This window comes from Hetaerina americana, unplaced genomic scaffold, assembly GCF_022747635.1.
Source record: "Hetaerina americana unplaced genomic scaffold, ioHetAmer1.1.p SCAF_4, whole genome shotgun sequence".
Taxonomy (NCBI): Eukaryota; Metazoa; Arthropoda; class Insecta; order Odonata; family Calopterygidae; genus Hetaerina; species Hetaerina americana.
The window spans coordinates 71,151,193-71,174,034 of NW_027286985.1; the positions used below are offsets into that span (position 1 = coordinate 71,151,193).

The 22,842-nt window shown below is 40.5% G+C and overlaps 1 protein-coding gene across 1 annotated transcript in view; it reads left to right on the forward strand.

Annotated features, from left to right (window-relative positions):
- Window positions 1-22,842, forward strand: part of LOC139692479 (probable cationic amino acid transporter) — a 438,727-nt gene that overhangs the window by 410,567 nt on the left and 5,318 nt on the right. The window contains exons 5-8 of the mRNA XM_071590696.1: window positions 10,057-10,484; window positions 12,173-12,612; window positions 14,588-14,981; window positions 20,992-21,315. Coding sequence (XP_071446797.1) covers window positions 10,057-10,484; window positions 12,173-12,612; window positions 14,588-14,981; window positions 20,992-21,248 — 1,519 coding nt within the window. The 3' untranslated portion in view covers window positions 21,249-21,315. The remainder of the gene's footprint in view (window positions 1-10,056; window positions 10,485-12,172; window positions 12,613-14,587; window positions 14,982-20,991; window positions 21,316-22,842) is intronic.

Genomic DNA, 22,842 nt, shown 5'->3' on the forward strand with positions numbered 1-22,842 from the left:
GATGGAACTTCGGGAGTTCTTTCATGCACCATTGAATAAATGGACGAGTACACAAAATGAAAGGATTGTAGGGAAAGTAATGATTCAGTAATCATACATACATAAAGGATAGGAACATAGGATGTTCGATGCACACGTATATATATATATATATATATATATATATATATATATATATATATATATATATATATAACACTTAGCACTAGTGGACACAGACAAAAACACGGAAACACACAAAAAAGAGACTCACTATTTTTGTGTGTTTCTGTGTTTTTGTCTGTGTCCACTAGTGCTAAGTGTTATACATTATTATTCACGTCCGAGAGACTTTCAAAAAGTATATATATATATATACATATATATATATATATATATATATATACAAACACACACACTAAAGAGATATTTACAAGAGAGATCAGAGAGCTCGTGAGACGAAGAGTCAACGGAACCCTCAGTCACCCATATTGTCATTATATCTTAAATCAACCCACGCCATGATTACTTTCACCAATCAAGATTAAAAGAATAAAAATACTCAGTGAATCTACATTATTATTTTACATTGGAACATGGAATTACTCCCTACTTTTGAGTTCTTTTAATCGTGAAGCAGTTCCACATAGAGTTACCGAAAACCACTTCCTACTTTCATGAATCATCACACTCACTCCCACAGCAAAAAACGCGGCCCTCGTGGCGGCTCTTTACATAAGCGGAGGAGTAACACACATCCACGATTTAAAAGAAAACCCTTCAACACCTTCATCGGAAGAACAACTAAAAATATAAAGGACAGGACGAGGGTGGATAAAATAAAAGTTTGAGAGCTTTAAAGCAAACCCTACAAATATAGATTTACGTAGGGACCGCTTCTTTATGCAATAAAAAAAGACGACTCAGTCGCAATGCGGTGAAATTGAAAATAACGAGCAATCTAAAACTTGGATCAGTTTTTCACGGGAAAAAAACTTTTTCACTATGGCCTGTAAGCCTGACATGAAAAGATTACGTATGCCTTCAAATAACTAAAGGGGTTAACGAGCTGCCATATAACTACGATGAGAAGTGATGGGCCAAACCTGATGTGCTGCAGAACGGCAGATGAGAAAGGTTTTGGGAATACAAGGCGTCCAAAAGTAAAGAACAAGAAATGGCGGACAACAGCCATTGAGGAGCCCATACTTTCATGCCGAACTCAAGACATAAAGTTTTTGAAAAATACGAACACTTGGTGAATAAATGAGACCATTACCCACTACTAATCCGTGAGCCCGTGGCTATGGCACGCTAGGGAACGCCTTCTCGCCGGGCTTGAAGTGAGCGGAGCATAGAATCCCATCGGAGCCAACAGCGGAAAAGTGAAAGCAAACGCAATGACGAGGATACAAACATAAATAACCATAATGAACATTGGAGCCAAGACGATACGACAAGGGAAAGGACGGAAATGGGGCCACAAGAAGGAGGAGGCGGTCAGTTGGCTCTTGACGACTCCCGCTTCAACGTGGAGGAAATCTGGAGCCAAGAAATGTACCATTCGCCAAAAATAGCCGAACGTCAACTCGGCATCAACGCTCCATCAAGAAAGTAAATTTATTTTTTTTCCTTCCCAATTCCACCATCTATATTACCCTACACACATCTGGTTCCCAAGGTAAAATCGTACAGTTAAACTAACCCTAACGCATGTAACGAGGGGAATTGAGATGTTGCAGTGGCTAATGTACTGGCTTCCTACCCATAGGGCCCGGGTTCAAACCTGGATGCAGCAGATATTTTCAGTGTTATTCCGATCCCTGCTTGAGATGCTTTGTGGAGAGCACTTTGAGTGAGTACGTCGTCCGTTGGATGGGACGTTACATTGCTGACCCCTTAGCGCCCTTCGATAAGAGTAGGCTAATGCCGATGCCGGGTTTCTCTCCACCCTTCCTCCTTCTTCATCCATTAGGTCTCAATGTCGCCCAAATAAGGACCTCTGTCTATCTATCTATATATCCATCCCTAATGGCGAAAAGACCTCAGCTATCGGTCGTAACCCCTAAAACTGACACTAATATGTAACGAGGGGACTCGAGTCGACGCCTGCTAGTGTGAAATAAGGGAAAGAGATTGTCAAAGAGTACAATATTGGTCCATCCAGACGTTTCTTTGAGATAAGAAAAAAATTCGGATCCGATTCCCAAGAAATCCAATTTGAGGTTACGGAAAGTATTTGGGAATTCGATTCGATTATCCCCTTTGTTCCGCAAACCTCTTTTCCCCCAGCTCTTCCTCTGAACCTTTCAGGGTAACGTATACGCGAAATTAACCGAACTAATTCTTTTACGAGCATAAGAAGTTATATCCTTTTATCTTTATTCCTCAATTTAAATTACCAGCCGAAGGCAGAGTGATGGCCAGGCTTAGGAATGCTTAATAACAATTTCCTTCGAAGGAGAGCGCTGTCACGTGAGTTGCCGAAGCTTTCTTACTTTATGCTGTTCATTTTCGGGACGGAAAATTCGACAAAAGGACGAAGATTCCCAATTGCATCTCATAGAATCAATTATATCAACTGTGCGAGTGTAATTTTATGAAAATTGCGATGCCGATATGGGTAGAAAATGTGCAGAATATGCAGCTTAAAGATCCTTATCCATTCCTTTCCTGCAAAAAAAACTATCGCACGATACTTCAATGAAACAATTTTCTTTCATAAATTTTGATTTTTTCCTCATAAAATGGTGGAATTCATGAGTTGTGAAATTACCTGGTTCCTACTCTTTACCCTTATATACGTCACGCCTGAAACTTAATGTCGAAATAAATATTGAAATTTGATGAATCTTTAGTCAAAACCTGTTTAGCTGACCTGTGCAAGCGATAAATTTAAGCGGTTGTTTGTAACATCAATTTGTTAAATATTATCTTCAGATTAACCCCTGATTTCAGTTCAGACGTGCCTTTGTTTGCCTCTCCAAATACCTTGCACCTAAAATAATAGATTAAGATGTTTACCACTCGACAACAACTAATGGCGTTTCCCTGCTTTAGGAACTTCGATTCAAGCTATAAAATGAAATTGAAAGTGATCATTCATATTAGTTTCCCCTGGAATTTGTTTAAAATACACGCGTTAAAAATTTTTAAGCTTAACCGCAATTTTAAATGGCTCAAATGTGTTACTCCCCGATAATCTTGGAAGACTCGTATTAGGAAAACATCAAGGTTTACTATGAATAAGGATTCTGGCAAAAAACAAAACGTTCTTTCCTTGGATTGACAGAGAAATGACACCTACTTTCGATATCAAATAAGACTCCTTTCACAGGCAAAGAGGCAGAGGATCATGGGAAGGCAGGTCATGCAGAACTTGACAACACGATAGAGAATACTATATAAATGAAATTGTTGATAAAAATAGAATGAACGTGTAAAAATGTAAGAATTGCTAGATATCGAAGTCATAGAAAAGAAAGTTGCTTAAGAAGATGAAAGCAAGAATGGATACGAGCTACCACAGAATTAGGTAAAAGCCTAAGGAAAGAAAAAAATTGGGCGCCCGAGATGACGTTGCAAGAGATTTCATAAATATGGGATGAATTCCATTTACGTGAATATATTTTCACCCATTTGAAAATACGTAAAATAGTTAAGACAGACTTATAAAGTAAAACCTACCAGTTGTTAAAAAAGAAAATAAGAATTTGAGAGACGTTTGAGGCCGATACTTGATGGAAATCCACTTGTAACACACAAACGAAATCGTACGAATATCACTAAGTTTTCGCTGAAAAACTCTAAGTAACTCTAGAGTTCACGAATCCGCCGCCCATTGACGACGACACACACACATATACATATATATATATATATATATATATATATATATATATATATATGTGTGTGTGTGTGTGTGTGTGTGTGTATATGTATATATATATATATACATATACATATATATGTATATATATATGTATATACATTTTACATATATATATATATATATATATATATATATATATATATGTGTGTGTGTACATATATATCTATCTTCAACAAAAGGATAGAGAGTAGGGCAAATGATTACTTAGGGGATGACCAGTTTGGGTTTAGGAAGGGGAGAGGTACGCGTGATGCCATTGCAGTAATGAGATTATTAATCGAGAGGAATATAGAATACAACCAGGAGGTATTGCCTGTTTCGTACATTTCGAAAAAGCGTTTGATAGAGTGAATTGGGAAAAACTAATGAGTATATTAAAGAAAATAGGAATAGAATGGAGGGACAGGAGGCTTATCCGCAACTTGTACATGTCTCAGACTGCTCAGGTGCGAGTAGGGAACGGGGAGTCCGGATGGGCAGTGCTGGGAAGAGGTGTAAGGCAGGGTTGCCCATCATCATCATTGCTTTTCGACCTGTATGTAGAGGAAATGATTAAAGAGGCATGGGAAGAACTGGAGGTAGGAATGAAAGTGGGCGGGGAATTCGCAAAATTAGTTAGGTTTGCTGATGACCAAGCTTTAGTTCGTCAGTCAGCGAAGGGGTCGCAAGCATTGCTGAGTGAATTGGAAATTCAGTGCGACAGGTATGGGATGAGAATCAATATTAATAATACAAAGGTTATGCGATTTTCTAAAAAGAAAAAGGCTAAGCTTAACATTAAAATAGGAGGGCAAAAACTAGAGCAGGTAGAAGTTTACGTATCTCGGAAGTGTTTGGGACCAACACGGTCAAAATAGTATGGATGTAAAGAGAAGAATTGTGCTAGGCAAAGAGGCTTTCACGAGGAGGAGGGAGTTGATGACGAGGACGTTGAGTGAGGATGTTAAGAAAAGACTCGTAAAAACTTTGATATGGAGCGTAGCTATGTACGGCGCGGAAACGTGGTCATTGAAGCAGGAGGATGCACGTAGACTGGAGGCTTTTGAAATGTGGGTGTGGAGAAGAATGGATAAGGTGAAATGGACAGAGAAGAAAACAAATGAGGAAGTACTTGGTATGGTGGGCGAAGAGAGGGGTTGGTTGGGAGCAATCCTATGGAGGCAATAAAAGTGGATGAAGGGGGTATTGACCAGCAGTGGGATGTTGAAGACTGTAATTGAGGGGAGAATGTTAGGCAAACGAGGAAAGGGAAGGAACAGGATAGGGATGCTGGACGGGATGAAAGGAGGAAGAAAGTACACAGAGAGAGTACGAAAGTACACATATATATATATATATATATATATATATATATATATATATATATATTAAAAATGTGGGCATGTGAACTTTTTGTAATAAGTCAAGATGATGCTAAAGTATAGCGAAACTAGTCGACGATAGTAAATTCTTTCCTGTGGAAACGCTAAGTATTTTATTCTTCCTTTTTGCTTTAAAATAAGAATTAGTTAACGAAAACTTTTGATATTTAAGAAAGGTAGAATACGTGGAAAAACTCTTCACTAAAACAAACAAATTCACTTTGCCAATAAAAGTCAGGTAGGAGGTTAATTCAAGAAATTAATAGATGGAACAATTTATCGCTGATTAAAAGGTTTTTTAAAATCCACTACAGAAGCATTATTTGTTTTCAAAGGAGATATTATAGTTGGGTAAACCCTAATACTTTAAAATAATGGCTATAACTCTGTTTATTACAATATTCCCCGTTAAATTTCAACGAGGATTTCAGCTTGTATACTAATGATTACTCAATACTATCCTTTGTGAATGTTTACGCTGTTCCATAATAGCTTTAAGCCAAATTGGGCCAAAATATGCATTAAATAAACAATGCGGGTAAGGGATAAGAAGCAAATATTTCTCCAGAGATAATGAACCACTATTTCATTAGGGAGTTTCTTGCTGCAAACAATTATAACTTCTCGACTGTCTTTCAGATAACCTTTCGTGCCAACTTGCCACAACTCCGTGAGTGAGATTGCCTGTTCACATTTGCGACGAAAGGCGTTGTCTCTTAAAAACGGAAGAACGTTCAAGTTATCATTAACACATCTGAAAACCCTCTTCAAGTTCAACTTCCCGACTCTTCATGAACTCATTTCTCCCGAGACAGAAAGAAAATAAAGGTTTTCCTTCAGCGTGTATCGGGTCACTATATACTTGACCCTGGTAACCAAACTGCAAGTGGAGTAGTGTTGAATTAATAATGAACACAAAGGCCACTTCAAACAAAATGAAAAATAATAATTAAATTAACAGTAATATTTTTATATAAATCACTTCAAGTGCTCTTTATCTTCATCATCAAGAGATGAAAACTTAAGAGTGGCATTCATTCGCTGAAATAATGGAGTCTCTCTCAAAAGAAGAGACTCGCCAGATGGGAGGGCGAAAACTTTTGCGCAGCAAAATCGTCATTATCCCTCTCCCACGTGCACAGTCATGTTGGACAGGAAATGAGCTACAGTTAAAGAAGGCGAATTCAATACTTAAAATTACATAGATGTCAACTATCCTTTCAACTCACACTATGGATCTTCTACTTTACTAGGGAAGGATTTTTTATGAAGCAAAAAAGAATGGCTTCTCCACATCGAGACCGAACCCTCGATCGTGAAAAGTGTAAACAACTGCAGAAAAATAAACAAAGCACTCTTTGTGAGAATTTTTTCCGTAGTTCTATGGGAGGCATCCCTCGCCGACGCCCCAATGGGTTCGCCAACCATCGTAAAATATTCACAAAGTCGTGAAAAGTCCGACCTCGGACTTCAAAGAGAACCACGAGCTGGCCTGGAGGGAATGAAATATCACAAAGGCCATTAAATGGATTGGTTGTAAATGCTGCCGAAAAGGCCACTGCAAGAGGGGTGCAGAAAATAACGCTTGGCAAAGGTCAAGGTTATGAAAAGGACAAGACGGAGAGAAGGGACGGGAAATTTTTTTCAATCCCGAGGAAAGCAAAGAGTTGGCTGATTAAATAACGAACCTAACCTTATCGTGGAAGCTTACAGGGTACTCGCGTGATTTCTCAAGCTAAAAAAAATCAATCGAAGTCACAGCTATAAGTGATGGATTTGCGCTGATTTCCACGTCCTGCAACAAATACTGAAATCCCATGTGACGATCACCATTTCTAGTGTGAAGGCGTCTTACGTGATTTTCTGTGGAGTTCAGAAACTTCGCACATCGATGATCTATGATGAATAATTTTACTTTATTTAAATGATACTAAAATCCACGTGTTTCTATCAGACATGATTATACCTTGTTTCTGGTCCCTCAATGATATATAAGAAACGTAAACTTAGGAAGCATTAACTAAAGTAGGCATAACAGTACATAAAGTGTTTTAAAACAAAGTGGGCAGAGTTGTGAGGGCATTCAAAGAAGTATTTCTTCAAATAAAGAAACTGTTTCAAAGATCAGGTGGCTAATGACAAAGACCATTAGTGAATATTCAGAAAAAATACGTAAAACCTTTAATATGGAGCGCAGTTTCATTTAGCTCGGCAACTTAGTCGTTGCAGCGAGAGGAAGTGCATGGATAGGAGGATTTTGAAGTGTACATATGCGTAGAGAAGGATGAAAAAAAGTTAAATCGATGCAAAAGAATACAGACGAAGAAATACTAGACATGGTATGAGGTGAGAGAAGGCTGAGAAAAATTAATGAAGGCAGGAAAAGTGTATCCAGGACATTTCAACCGCATTGCCACTTGTGTTGCATCGTTTTTTCAGGATAAAGTGTTTGAAATACTAAAAATTATTCGCCGCATTAACACTTCTTATGCATGGAAGTTAAACCTAAATATAAAAACCCTTTATCTCGAATTGGTGTCCTACTTCAAACATATGGGTCATCACTGGCCCGCGCAAAAAATTGGCAAGTCGAATGCTAATAACTCTTTGCTTGACCATCTATATCAAGGGAGACATTTTTCTAATTCAGGTTCATTTTAGAAGCTCTTAAATATCTATCTTATCTATCTATCTATCTACTATCTACCACATCCTAAATCTATCACATTACATTGATGTTAAACTGGCTACTCCGATAATTAGGCTCGCGGGTTCGAATCCCGTATGGTTAGTATGATTAAACCACTGATGCTCGATGATAAAAGTTGTCCCGTAATGGTTAAGTGTTACGGGGAAACGTGATCTTAGCCACCGCAGCAACAAAAAACATATATATTCCAAAAATATATCAAACCCAATCCCAAACATATTACATACTATCATACTGCCAGCCTATGTCAAGATATGATATTTATCTCTTAGGGTATTTGCGAGATAAAAATTAATGATTATAAAACGAAGGCAAAGAGATTCTCAAGAAATTGGAAGACTACAATAAACAGAAGAGTCGGTGGGCCTTAGTTAAATAAGGGGGAACAGTTCACAAAGAAGATTCTCCAAAGAGTGATTTAGACGAAAATGAGCAAAGTATTGAGGACTACAAATGAAGAACTGCATTTAGCAGAGAGGTTTTCACAAACCTGGGGAGTAAATGAGAAGGGTTTAAGAAAAACATAGAGAGAAAAGATCAGCAAAAACATTGATAGGGAGTACTGTATAGTATCCGCCGTCACTTTGTGGAAACGATTCATAATGAATAAGAATTACTTAATTTTTCCACACAATCTTATATTTTTACGACCGGGTTTCGACGAGGATCGTCATCATCAGGTGATGATGACGATCCTCGTCGAAACCCGGTCGTAAAAATATAAGATTGTGTGGAAAAATTAAGTAATTCTTATTCATTATTCATCATTGATAGGGAGCGTAATTTTGTATGACTCGGAAATTGGTCGTAGGGACGAGAAGATGAGAAATGATTGAAGACATTTGGGATGTGTGGGTATGCGTATGAGTGGAGAAGGATGGAAAAAGTAAAATTAGCAAAAAGGAAAGCAAATGGGTAAATACAAAGGGGCGATTTGGTTGGGAAAAAATAATGTTGCTGGGAAAAAGTCATAAAACGCAGGAAAAGTTAATGCAGGGGATATTGAGGGGCAATGAAAAGTTGACAACTGATAGAGGAGAGAAAGTTTGGTAAGCCAAGTAGATGAAGAAAATAATTAAGCATTATGAACAGAATGCAACGGAGTTACAAAGCATTTGCATTTTTTGTCGCTAGTCAAACTGAATAATTTTAGTTATTGTCAAACTTTTTCTTTATTTGCATGATTTCTCCACCAATGGCAATTGCCTCTTATTTACTGTTCTTTATGATGGATTTTCGACAGATCAGTCTTTAATGCAAAGTAAATGAAAATAACTATTCGCGAACCATAAATGCCTGGTGTGGATTCTCCCCCTACCATTCACCTCGTCGGTGGATAGCAGAATATCATGTAGATGCGGATGAAAAAAATACTTGCTGAAGTGAAGGGTGTTCGAGCATTTACTAATATTATAGGCGGGGCCGAGAGTGTGCCCTGCTTACTCCTTGAATCCATTAAACACCTACCTTGGTCAGAAGACTATTATTAATAAATAATCTCCCTTCTCTCTTTAATGAGGTTGAATCGTGACTGCACGAGTTTTTGACCGATCGTGACTGCACATTACCCTTTGTTCAGTTATAAATGACGAGTGATGAAAAGTAACAACCATTCATGCGTATTTCGTAAACAATATGAAGTAAATATACGGTTTTGAGGTAATTATTTCCTTCGTAGCGTGCTCTAAAACTTATTTTGAACTGTTATGAGGCACCAGTTTTTGAAACTATGCGATTTCGGCTATTGTTCGCCCCAATTAGTTCGTATGATTTAAACAAGGGCTGAGAAAAGCTGTTGCGTTACACTTTTTAAACTCATATCAACGCACATGACGTCAGTTTTTCGTAAGAGCGGCATGTATTTCTGCACCGATAGTCCTCTATTGTCGTATGATTATTTGTAAAATCTTGAATTTTCGATGTCTGTCTAAGTAACATATCACGGGAAGATCCTTTTTTATCATCTTCACTCGATAGGATGCACTTCAAAGAGTACACATACAGAAAATGTTATCATAATTATTCTTGACAACTTGATGAGTTTTCCTTAACCTCAAAGCCCTCCCAATGCGTCCTAAGGCTAAGTCGCCAATCCCTTCTGTCTCTATCTGTAGGTCCCTCTCCGCCGGTACGCCCCTGGTGCAGGCCTTCGAGGTCCGGGACGTGGATTGGGCCCGTCTGGTGATGGCAGCTCTGGGCATCGCGGCCCTGGCTCTGGCCCTCGTCGAGGCTTCGCCGCCCCTGCACCGGGCCACCGTATCCCTCTCGGCCCCCGATGGCCTCCTTCCCCGCCGCCTCGCCAAGGAGCACCCGCGCACCGCCACGCCAGCCCTCGCTATTCTCGCATCCGGCCTCCTCGCTGCAGCCCTCGCCTTCCTCGCCACGCCCCTCGCCCTCCTCCGCCTCGCCTCAGCCGCGCCGCTCCTCGCCCACTCCCTCGCCGCCGTGGACCTCATCCGCCGGCGCTATCAGCCGCAGCCGCCACCTCCAACGGCGGAGGGCGGCCCGGACACCCCCGACGAAGGTGAACCCAGGGACGGAGGTGAGTACCGCTCAGATGGCGTAAGACCCGCCACGGAAGCGAGCCGCAGTGGGTTGGTGGTATCGCTCATCAAACTGTGGACACGATTCAACAGAGAGCATGGAAACACTAGTTATCTCCACAGAAATTTCTACAGAAATGACACGTTTTTCTCTCCTCTACGGCCAGTTCACTGGCCGCGAGTTGAGTAGATGCAATGGAAGATCAGCGGCCGGCTCAAATACGGCTACCTGGTCCTCATGGTTGAAATCCAAAATGAAACATTTTTCACCAAAATCGCATCACTAGTGTGAGACAGAACTCCGCTGATCGCACTCGTGGTATGGGGGACCATTTGTGGCGTGGAATTTACGACTCGTAATTGCATTTGATGAGGATGCTTTAAAATAAATAATACTTTCGAATATTATATTACTCTGCAGCCTTCTGAAAAGATACAAGTCTGCCTCCCCAAACGAGAGGGGTGGTTCATGAGAATCCGTGGGCCTGTTTTCAACAATATTTCTTAAAACCACGTGGAACAAACCAACGGTAAATTAAGAGCATGCCGAGGGAGCATATAAGAGCTGCTGATGCAAGGCAGTGGATTACTTGAACCAACGTAGTCCAACAATAATCAACGTTAGTCTTGAAGAACCATGAATGAGCAACAAATAAAATAACTCGGGAGTAAGTTTCTTGAGAGATTCTCATTGAGTTAAATAAATACGTTGAGTTGTCTACATATGCTCAGTACACAGCAGGAAAAACGGAAAACATCACTTGGTGAAAACACTGATCACTTCGGAAACTTAAAATCAAACCACATTACCCTCATTAATCAAACCATTGCAACGTCGATTAACGATAATCTTGACTACTTAAGGAATGTTCTTATCAGGAGGTTATCCGAAAAAAATGCATCCTCTTCCGTTCTAAAAAAGTAAAATGTAAAGGAATATATTTATACGTTAATTGAGGAATCGAAATGTAATCGTTTGATGATGCACGTGAAGTAGTAATAAAACGTAGACCATCTCGGCATAAAACACTTCCGAGACACGTAAAAATTCCATATGCTAAAGCGAATGAGCACTAATTTTAATATTTAACTTAGCTTTTCCCTTTCTCGAAAACATTGGTTTTATTTGAAGTTATCTCATCCCATATCTCTCGCTCTGACTTTCCAATGCTTCCAGCAATGCTTGCAGCCCCTTGGCTGACAGGCTGACTTAAGCTTGATCACTCGCAAACCATAGTCAATCCCGACTCCAATGGCTTCATTACCATCCAGGTCGTCGTATTTTCTACATAGTAGATGAACTGAGGACCAATATTTTTATGTAGGTAACATTTCATCTTAAAAGCATTGGCGATCACTAGAATGATTTTTAATTTTTCATTTTATGTCCCGAACAGCGCCATTGTGCTTGCCATTGATGCCTAACGTATAAGAGATTAAAAGGCGTCCATACTGAAGTCACTTGATCGACGACCGTGCCAGCGAGAGATGCCTATGCAACAGAATTGATTGATATGTAGAACATCGAAACCGTACTGTTAACAGCGGTGACGTTTTGCAATCAGCGCTTGATTTCTCTGTTCCCAATCAGCCCACTGTTTGGAACGAGCTCGATAATACTCGATAAACAGTAGGGATTTTTATTTATTCAATGCATTTTCACAAATTCGCATATTATTTGCCGTAGGTCGAAGCCGCCGCCGGGGAACAACCCGAACACACGCGGTCGTCCATGAGGACAAGACCAGGACCACGGTGAAGACACTGAAGGAGGGCCTGGCCTTCCTCAGAAAGGAAGCCACGATGGGGCAGATCGACAAGGCAGCCTACCAGAGCCTGCCCACCTCGGAGGAGATGGCGACGGAGAGAGACAAGGGCCCATCACCGGCGTCGACACCCCCGGGGCAGGACCCTCCGCCCCTAGACGAGGAGCCCCTGCTCAGCTCGGCCCATGACAGCGACCCCATCGAGGCGGGGTGCATGGCCTCGAGCAGCGAGGACGGCGGGCCTGTGGAGGGCAAAGGCGGAGGGGCCGCGGAGGGGTGCGAGTCGGGACTGTCCGGATACGAGTCGGACAGCAACACGGACATCGACGCCATCGTAGCCGAGTACAAGGAGAGGCTCAAGGTACGTAAGGGTGGAGACAAGTGCGAGGCTCCACTTTCGTCGAGGTCCTTCTCCTCGATCCATCGAATTATCGAGACAACGACGACATGTCGAATATTATTATTCGGTGCTCTAGAGAGAATAATGCTGGGAGGGATTCGAAGAAGGCGGGAAAGTGGATGCAGTAAGACTGCGGTACATATATGATTATCAACCGACTTCTTATCGACATTTTCCCTACCAACTAGGTCAATAAGAGTAGACGGAACCTAAATAAACCTTATGACGACAGCAGAAATGCTATCCCAGTATAGTAGTACGTAACGAAATCTTGTATGAAGGCTCTTGCCTATGCTGACAATATGAATTATTATGTCGATATTGTCCTATTCACCCGACAGTTACTCCTATATCGTTAATTTGAAACACCCATATTGTTTCGTACGGAGGGTTGATCTTGTAAAATGAATATCACAATGTCCTAGTCTAGAGGATATTTTGGGAGGCAATGGTGTGTTGAAAACTGTGAATCGGGGAGGATATTCTATGAACGTGATAGAGGGGAAGATTTTTATTGGAATTATGGGTGGCATTACGGAAGGTAGAATACATGAGGAGATGGACAGTTGTTTATTTTACAGAAGGCTGTTAGGATGTTTAACGTCGGGTTATAGAGAGATAGAAACAGTGGCATGGAAAGATCTAGGTGGCTAAGGGAACCATGCCCCCCCCCCTGTTTGTGACGCCTTCCATGATATATTTATTTAATTTGGTTCCTGTAAATTGTTTATAATCATCAAGCAACTGAAAAACGAATAAATTTTATTTCCAGCAAAGCTGATACATTTCCATTCTTAATGACCGCAGTCTCCTCTCTGCCCATCCCACCCACGTCCCCTTGGCTCCCTAAGAGACTACAAAACTGTGCACCAGTAAATTTCCTAGGTCAAATAAAAACCTGAATCTGACTGGAAGACTACTGCAAGTAATAATCGGTTATAGCACTGGGCTTTGAGCGGTTCCGAAAACCTATTACACAATGTCTTTGACCTTGAAAGCAGTTCTTCAGGCAAACATTTTTCCGGCTGCTATTTCATTGTTCTATTCCTCAAAATTCTAAGGCCATCATGCTGCATGAAATGATTTTATCTCTCTTACTCTAACGCAATTCACCCAGGTTGTCGTCTCTATCACACCTTCAACATCAATCTAAATCGTAATATCAACTCCCATTACAGCCTTCCTTGATTTTCCTCGACGATTCCCTCTATCCCCCAATTATATCTTTAGCTTCCTTGGTAGACAAATAATTTCAGCTTCAAGTAGATACGCCGGAACATTAAAGGTTCCAACATTAACGCTAAGCTAACGCTAAGCTCAATTTTTAATGTGATACAAATTGATGTATTTCAATCAAACATTATATAAAAAACTTTTCCAAATTTGTCCTAAAAAGCCTAAATATTTACTATCTAATTTTCAAACTATTGAGTCTTGATAAATCCTGTTTGATGAAAATAACTTGGAAAAACAAAACCTATTTTTCGATCACTATGCATTTCCTCTCCCATAGCCATTCCTTCCAACCCCCCTCCTCTCCTATATTTACCCATTTCTACAAAAGAGATTTCCCATGGTCCATAATTTTATGACGACGCTAACGCACTGAAAACCGCATCGTTATTGATTTCTTATATGCATCACCGTTTTTTCATAAAAGTTTGCAATGGTAACAAGTACAATAAATAGTTCGATTCTTGACTCAGACGTACGAGATTTAACTTCGATCAACACCTTGTGTCGAATTTAATTGAAGAATGTCATCAAAAAGAGAATATAAATGAAACATTCGGGATTCGAAGCCCCAAATCTCGCCCCCCTTGGGCAAGGGGTCACTTCGGTTGGTAATCACTGGCGCTACAATAATCCCCTGCCGCCAAAGCAATTTTGCCCCGCAACATTTCCTGGAGTTCAACACTCTGTCCGATCCCCACAGGTGGCCACGCTGGACGGGAGTGGCGCCAAAGCGGGGGAGTCGCCGTCGGGCGACGGTCAACCTACCGAGCCGTCTGCAGCCACCGGAAGAAGGGTGACCATGGCGCTATGCGGCCTCTTGGCCTGCTCCGTGGCCGCCGGAGGATCCGTCCTGCTGCTGGCCGCGGGGGCCGGGGCATCCGCCGTGGCCTTGGCAGCAGCCTCCTCCTTTGTGGCCTTCCTCCTGCTCGCCCTAATCGCCAGGCAACCCCAGGGTCGCGGGGAGACGCCCCCCGGCTCCTTCCGGATGCCCCTGGTGCCGTGGCTCCCAGGGGTGTCGCTGTGCCTGCACGTGGGTCTACTCCTTCAGGTCTTAGTGTCGGCGTGGATGCCCTTCATCGCGTGGACCTTGGCGGGTAAGCTCCCCCTTAACCTCGGAGTGCCGATGCCACAGTACCACCACACACTTCTAACCCAAGAACTAGATGTGGGTTTGAATCTATCAGAATGACTGCCGATCAGTGGGCATCTCAAAGTTATCTGCATCAAGGATCAACCAGACACAATCCCTAACATCTGCGCGGACCAAACGTATTTTGTGCGACTGTCCTACGTTGGGGTAATGATAGTTTAGCCCAGTAGTGATATTCAAACGCCAATTACCAAAGAATATTTTAATTCTGTAAAATATTTTCGCAGTGGTAAACAACAATATTCTTATTGAAATGTAATGAAATAATTGACTTTGTAATTCCACACACTTTATTTAAAAACACACGACCCAGGTTTCGACGTTGAACGTCATCATCAGGTGGTCCTCATAGAAGCACGCTGGCTATATATACCTTCTGATCATAGGAGGGGGGGGTTGGTCAGAGAGGAAGGTCGGAGGGGTAAAAAGGTTACAATGTAGCTGGGAAGAAAAGAGAATTACATTTTTGATTTAGAAGAGTGGTAGGTCTAGGAGTGGGGAGTGGGAGGGATACAAAATTTCGTTGGCAAGATCATCTTTCCAACGGACACATTTCAAAATTTCTAACTGCTCCAAAGCATCGAGCCTTTGACCTTTTTCTTCAAAATGAATAATTTTTGTCACAAAGTCACTTTTGTGATCACTTTCGATGAGGTGTTTTGCAAAGAGGGATGTTATGTTCTTATTTTTTACACATGTTTGGTGTTCTTTAATCCTTTCTTTAAATTTCCGTCCTGTTTGTCCAATATACTTTGTGCTACAATCCGAGCACTTTAACTCATACACTCCACTCCTCTCGTTTTCGGGGACTTTGTCTTTAGTGTGAGAGATCAGGTTCTTAAGGCATGAACGACTGTAAAAGGCACATTTAATTTTTTCTTTAGGTAAACTTTTAATTACTTTTTGAGAAATAGTCCCAAGATATAGTATTCTCCGCCATTTGGCAGTGGGATCTTTTACATGTTCGGGGTTGTAAATGTGGCTTAAGGCTATTTTTGTAAGTTTATTCCGGTAAAGTTTATTTATTAGATCTTCTGAATACCCATTGTTTACTGCTAACGTTTTAATTACATTAAGTTCCTTATTTACATTGAATTTTGACATAGGGATAGCGGTCAAACGGTGGATCATTGCATGAAATGCCGAAAGCTTTTGGGTGAAGCAATGCCTTGAAGAGGAATTAATTAATTGGTCTGTATACATTTCTTTCCTAAAAATGGAATACTGTAACCCATCTTTGTCTTTAGAAATGGATAGGTCGAGGAAATTCAGGGAACCTTTTTTTTCCTCTTTTTCACACGTGAATTGTACATTAGAATTGATAGAATTTAGATGTGCTAGAAACTGATCTAGTTGCCTATCAGAACCTGTCCACACACAGAAGACATCGTCTACATATCTTAACCAACAAAATACATTATTAATGAGAGGGTAGGCTGAGGAGAACAAAACTTTTTCAAAATTGTCCATATACATATCGGCCAGGAGTGGGGACAAGGGCGAGCCCATGGCTAAACCATTGGGTTGTTGGAAATAGGTACCATTAAAAATGAAATAATTTTGGGAAACACACGTCTTAAGTAATGCACAAAGTTCACTTATAACTGGAACTGGGATGGATTTCCGGATGAGGATGTCTTCGGCAAGGTTCACCGCTTCCATGGGTGGCACGTTGGTGAAAAGGTTGCGTACATCAAAGGAAACAAGCATGCACTTTTTCGGGATGACCTTTTTCATAAGTTTGTTCACAAGGTCCAAGGAATTCACTACACCATATTCCATGGAAAATTTGGAAACCTCCCTGAAGAGTACATTAAGCCTTTTCGCTAGTATGTGGTTGGGAGCTGACATCCTCAGTTTTGTTCTCCTCAGCCTACCCTCTCATTAATAATGTATTTTGTTGGTTAAGATATGTAGACGATGTCTTCTGTGTGTGGACAGGTTCTGATAGGCAACTAGATCAGTTTCTAGCACATCTAAATTCTATCAATTCTAATGTACAATTCACGTGTGAAAAAGAGGAAAAAAAAGGTTCCCTGAATTTCCTCGACCTATCCATTTCTAAAGACAAAGATGGGTTACAGTATTCCATTTTTAGGAAAGAAATGTATACAGACCAATTAATTAATTCCTCTTCAAGGCATTGCTTCACCCAAAAGCTTTCGGCATTTCATGCAATGATCCACCGTTTGACCGCTATCCCTATGTCAAAATTCAATGTAAATAAGGAACTTAATGTAATTAAAACGTTAGCAGTAAACAATGGGTATTCAGAAGATCTAATAAATAAACTTTACCGGAATAAACTTACAAAAATAGCCTTAAGCCACATTTACAACCCCGAACATGTAAAAGATCCCACTGCCAAATGGCGGAGAATACTATATCTTGGGACTATTTCTCAAAAAGTAATTAAAAGTTTACCTAAAGAAAAAATTAAATGTGCCTTTTACAGTCGTTCATGCCTTAAGAACCTGATCTCTCACACTAAAGACAAAGTCCCCGAAAACGAGAGGAGTGGAGTGTATGAGTTAAAGTGCTCGGATTGTAGCACAAAGTATATTGGACAAACAGGACGGAAATTTAAAGAAAGGATTAAAGAACACCAAACATGTGTAAAAAATAAGAACATAACATCCCTCTTTGCAAAACACCTCATCGAAAGTGATCACAAAAGTGACTTTGTGACAAAAATTATTCATTTTGAAGAAAAAGGTCAAAGGCTCGATGCTTTGGAGCAGTTAGAAATTTTGAAATGTGTCCGTTGGAAAGATGATCTTGCCAACGAAATTTTGTATCCCTCCCACTCCCCACTCCTAGACCTACCACTCTTCTAAATCAAAAATGTAATTCTCTTTTCTTCCCAGCTACATTGTAACCTTTTTACCCCTCCGACCTCCCTCTCTGACCAACCACCCCCCTCCTATGATCAGAAGGTATATATAGCCAGCGTGCTTCTATGAGGACCACCTGATGATGACGTTCAACGTCGAAACCTGGGTCGTGTGTTTTTAAATAAAGTGTGTGGAATTACAAAGTCAATTATTTCATTACATTTCAATATGTTATGCAAATTCCACAAAGTTACGCCTGAGACAACAAACAATATTCTTATCATACCTCTCATATTTTTCTAACATAACTCCAGGAAACATACTAACGATGAACCTGGTCAGTCCAATTGGTTTTGATGTATTTATTCCTAATGGAACCATTGTGTATGTCGTCATGTGTTGCGATGCAGGCTCCAGGTTTATTGGTATCTTAAGCTTATTTATTTAAACCAAAATCTTGAAGAGTTAGTTAGGGAGTTATTTCCTGGATTAATGGCTTTCATCAACCGGAATCAAAGTGAACCAGGCACACATGGAGAAAATAAAGTGGGCCGAGAGAATAACCGGTAATACAAGTATTCCCGAAGAGAAACACCGATAATGCTTGGGCAAAGGTAGGCTTAAAGACTATCCACATGAGTGAGCAACAGGAGTTTGGCCGATGAACAAGGAATCATAGCGGGGCGAAAAAATCCATTTCCGCAGGACAATTTTACTACCAACACTTGATTCGAATAATATTACACAGAAACTGTCTTGCGGTTGTGGGTGTATCGTGAGAATATGTACACGAAGACGGAAGAATAGTATAGACATGATCAAACACAGGTTTAGTACTCTCATCATCAATGTTCGCAGCTTCCAAATAGCGAATACAAATTCGGATGATTTTGAGGTTACGAAAAAACTTGGTGCTCAAAGGGAATTGAAAGCGGGAGGATGTAGCACAATTGATGCGAGTAAGTGAGGGCAGTACAGGAATCGTGGAATGATCATAAAAAAATACATAAAACTGAATTAAGAAAAATGTACGAAAGAAAGAAACGGACGACTTCGAACCAAACCTCTAGAAACTGTAAAGATAATTAAATAATAAAATAAGGCGAGAAATTAACAGGAATCACGTAAGGAATACTGATATAATAATGATAATGGTGAAATTTCAAGGACAGAAAAGTCAATGAGCTGCATAAAAATAAGAATGTATTAGTACGCTACGAAAAAGCCAGAACTAGTATAAGCGATTGAAGATCCAGGCAAGGTTGAAAGAATCCATGAGAGATATTTACGGCAAGTAAATTGACGCTTAGATACTCGTAAATAAAAGGAATACAAACAACGTAATTGAGGATAATTTTGGCGCAGTATTACTAGGTAATGAGATAAATAAAAACACTAGGTAAGAGAAATGTAGGTAGGGAAATTTTCAGAACAAGATTACATCACTGCAGAATTACCAATTAGTTAAGGGTGCGGGGGGAAAAGAACAAATGTTTCCACTTACACGAGGAAATTATGGGAAAGGGGCCTGGCCAGCAAAAATTGTTCGCTCAATTTTCACCCCTAAGCAAAGCGCCGTCACGTCAGGAATGGAGACCCAAAAGCTGAATTCTGCATTAGATTGAGAAGTGGACAAACGACCACTTGCTCGTTGGGCGAAGATCACTTTGGACTAAGGACAGAAGTGCACAACCCACTGCCCGCGACCGCTGATATTTGTTAATTACACATTATCTGAAATTTAACATTGCAATTCAGATATTTTCAGATAATTTGGGTCATTTTGTCATCAAATCCATTTAAAAATACGGGTTCTTCACGCGTCCACTTAAGTAATAAAATGTTTTACATAAACGAAAGAAATTCCTTTTTACGAGGCACAATTTTCCTAAAGCGGCCGTCAAGTTCGTATCTGCTGTTTGGCCCAATGATACGTGCAGGATAAGGTCGTTTCTGATTCACGGCGTAGAGAGGAAAGAGTGGCGCCATGCTAGTATAGGAACATTCATTGAGATTAATACAGAACTTAGGCTGTATTCATTTGCGCGTTCACTTCGAGAAGGCGTTCGATCAAGCAGAGATGACAGAATAAATGAACATATTTCAGAATATTGAAGCGGACTGGTGAGAGAGTCGTATTCTCAAGTTCAGCATGACTTAGACGACTCAAGTGAAAGCAGTACAAGGACCAACATGAGCGTCAATATTCACGGGAATGAGAATTACACTCAATTAAAACTCCGAGGAAACCGAGAGCTCCTTGTAATATGCCTATTATAATAATGACATGAATCCGATAGACGACTGCAGAATTGGGTTGTTGGCCAAAACGCAAAGGAGTCTAGCAGGCCAATACAGAGACTGATACAAAATTTTAGTCTGAATAGGAATTAGAATTAATTTAAAATTATTTCAAAGCTAATATTAAAATGGTTGATTAAAATACCTGTACGTATGGAAAAGACATGCTACATTAAATCAGAAAAGATCGATGGACCAAGGTAGGTACTCACTCAAGTCGAAGTGCGATGCTGTTGGGTCTCTCACCAAATAATGCGGGGACTCGCAGACAAAACCCTCACTTAAAACTAGTTACGTAAGAACAGGTGGAACCTCCTTGAAGTCCCGTGAAGTCTCAAATCTGTGTAGAGATGAAATATAATGAAACGTAAATTAGTGGTGTCATTTTGCATTATGTATAATTGATTTGAATCACACTGCAAGTATTCGGGATCGATTGAAGTTAGCTACGTAGGGAGCGCCATGATTGACGGAGAACGCATGCAACATTTACACTTCTAGAAAGGCACGGGACACTTGAGTTAGCTTGCGACACCGATAAAACTAATATGGCCTCAAATAATATCGTTAGATTTGACCACAAGGATCAAATAAGGATAGAAACCACCACTGACGGGTTCAAGATCTCGTTCTTCCCACGCACGATCATAACAAACTACCATCCCAAATCCTCGACATTAACCCCGAGGTCGTCCACAACGCAGTGACACTAGCTTTCGCAGGACCTTAGCTTTAATCATTAAAATCATTGCAATGGCGAGTGTGACATATCAGTAGCAAAGTGGTAGAGTACAACTGGCACTCCCCTCTCCCGTGCAGGTTGCTGCCTCTACTACTGGAAGAGGGGCCGGCGGAGGAGGCAGTCTCCGGTGGTGCCATCCGGCTGGGGCCCCCGGAGGTCCCGGGAGCAACAATCGCACCACTATCTCCCACACCGTCGCCCCCGGGAGCAGGTGCGCCTGAGACCCCCGCCGAGGCATTCGGTCGTCTCTTCGCTCATCCCGAGCCACCGCCGAGCGCCCGACGAAAGCATCCGTCGCCTCACACAAGTGGACACCATCCTCATCACGAGGTGACGCTGACGGAGCGCGAGACGATGACGGCCGCCGCTGCTGGTGCTGATGGGGCACCAGTCGATATTAGGTGAGCGCTCCCTTCGCAACCCAAACCTCGGAGGTCAATGAGCGGACAAAGAGACATTGTTTCTCCCTCGATTATCCCATCCCACTAGCTCACTCCCAGAAAAAAATGATAAATATTCATAATGAATTTTTCATTAGCTAGCTTTTCAGCTCCAAATTGAAAAAATGACCCATAATGTACCAAACAACATCATGAACCATACGGGAAAGGCCTTTATACCACATCAAGATAGTCTACCTGGTAATGATTACTTCACCATATGAGTTGATGTGTGCAATTTTTGCAGGCCTTTATTTCTCGGTCATTGTATTTTGAGATTTATGTGGAAGATGTCAGTTGCTTGCATTCAAAATGATAAATTGACAACACCACCCAGGTTGGCAGTACAAAGCACAGCTTGGATCCTTAGATCAGTACAGTCCCTATTCTTCCTCCAATTAGGACATCATATGAAGTCACTGGATAAAAGTTCAGGTCGGGTGGTAAAATGGAAAAAATGGGTACTGGGTCTAACATGTTTCCAATGTCAAAATGAGTCCTTAGTACCGACATGCTTACTGTGAAATAAAATTCCTTCAGTGATAAAACTATTAATGCCACAAGTTCATCGGTCGAATATAAGTATGTTTACAAGTTAGAAAGATTCAGATGATGAGGGATGCAGGCATTTCACGAATAACTAAAGCTTATGTTGGATACATAGTTGAAAAAAATTAACTTTCCTTTGATAAAACAGAGACTTATTTAAGCAGGATTAATTAAAACATATTCCTTACCAAATGAATTTGTAAATGGTTCATAATCTAGCTTCCACTCAACAAAAGTAATATGCAAAATTAATATTGGTACAGTTGAAGCAGCATCTTAAAGAAGAATTTTTGTTGTTTTAAAGAGGCCTGGCCTGGAAAGCAGTACATACCAAGATAAGGAATTTCCAAAAATAACAATTAAATACACACTAAATACTTCATTTTAAGAATTGCTATTCTAAAATGGCAATGAGTAGAAGTCAGCTGTCTCCAGCAAAGAGTAATAGAATGCTATTTAAACTCTTGATGCAAGTTTAAGATCTTCTTCGTGCATACCTATACGTATGGTATAGCAAAACTACATAGAAACATCTAGTCCATTAAAGAACCATCATAATCTATTTGAATATATTGCTATCCATTTCTGGCCATTCCCATCAGTAAGTACTCTTATCTGACAATTGGCAGACCATACATCATCCAAAATACCTGGTCAGATCTATTTTTTATCACCAAATAAAGCTTTATTATACTCAATGAATAACTGATCATGGCACTTTTCCACTTGATAATTTTTTTTATTTTACAACCAGGTTTCGATGTATTACATCATCATCAGGACCTGATGATAATGTAATACATCAAAACCCAGTCGTAAAAAAAAACATTTATCAAGTTGAAGAGTGGTACGATCAGTTATTCATTATGTTCGACTTCCACCACATCACGCCTGAAGCTACTCAATTTGTTTATTATACTCCCTTCACTTTTCTAATCA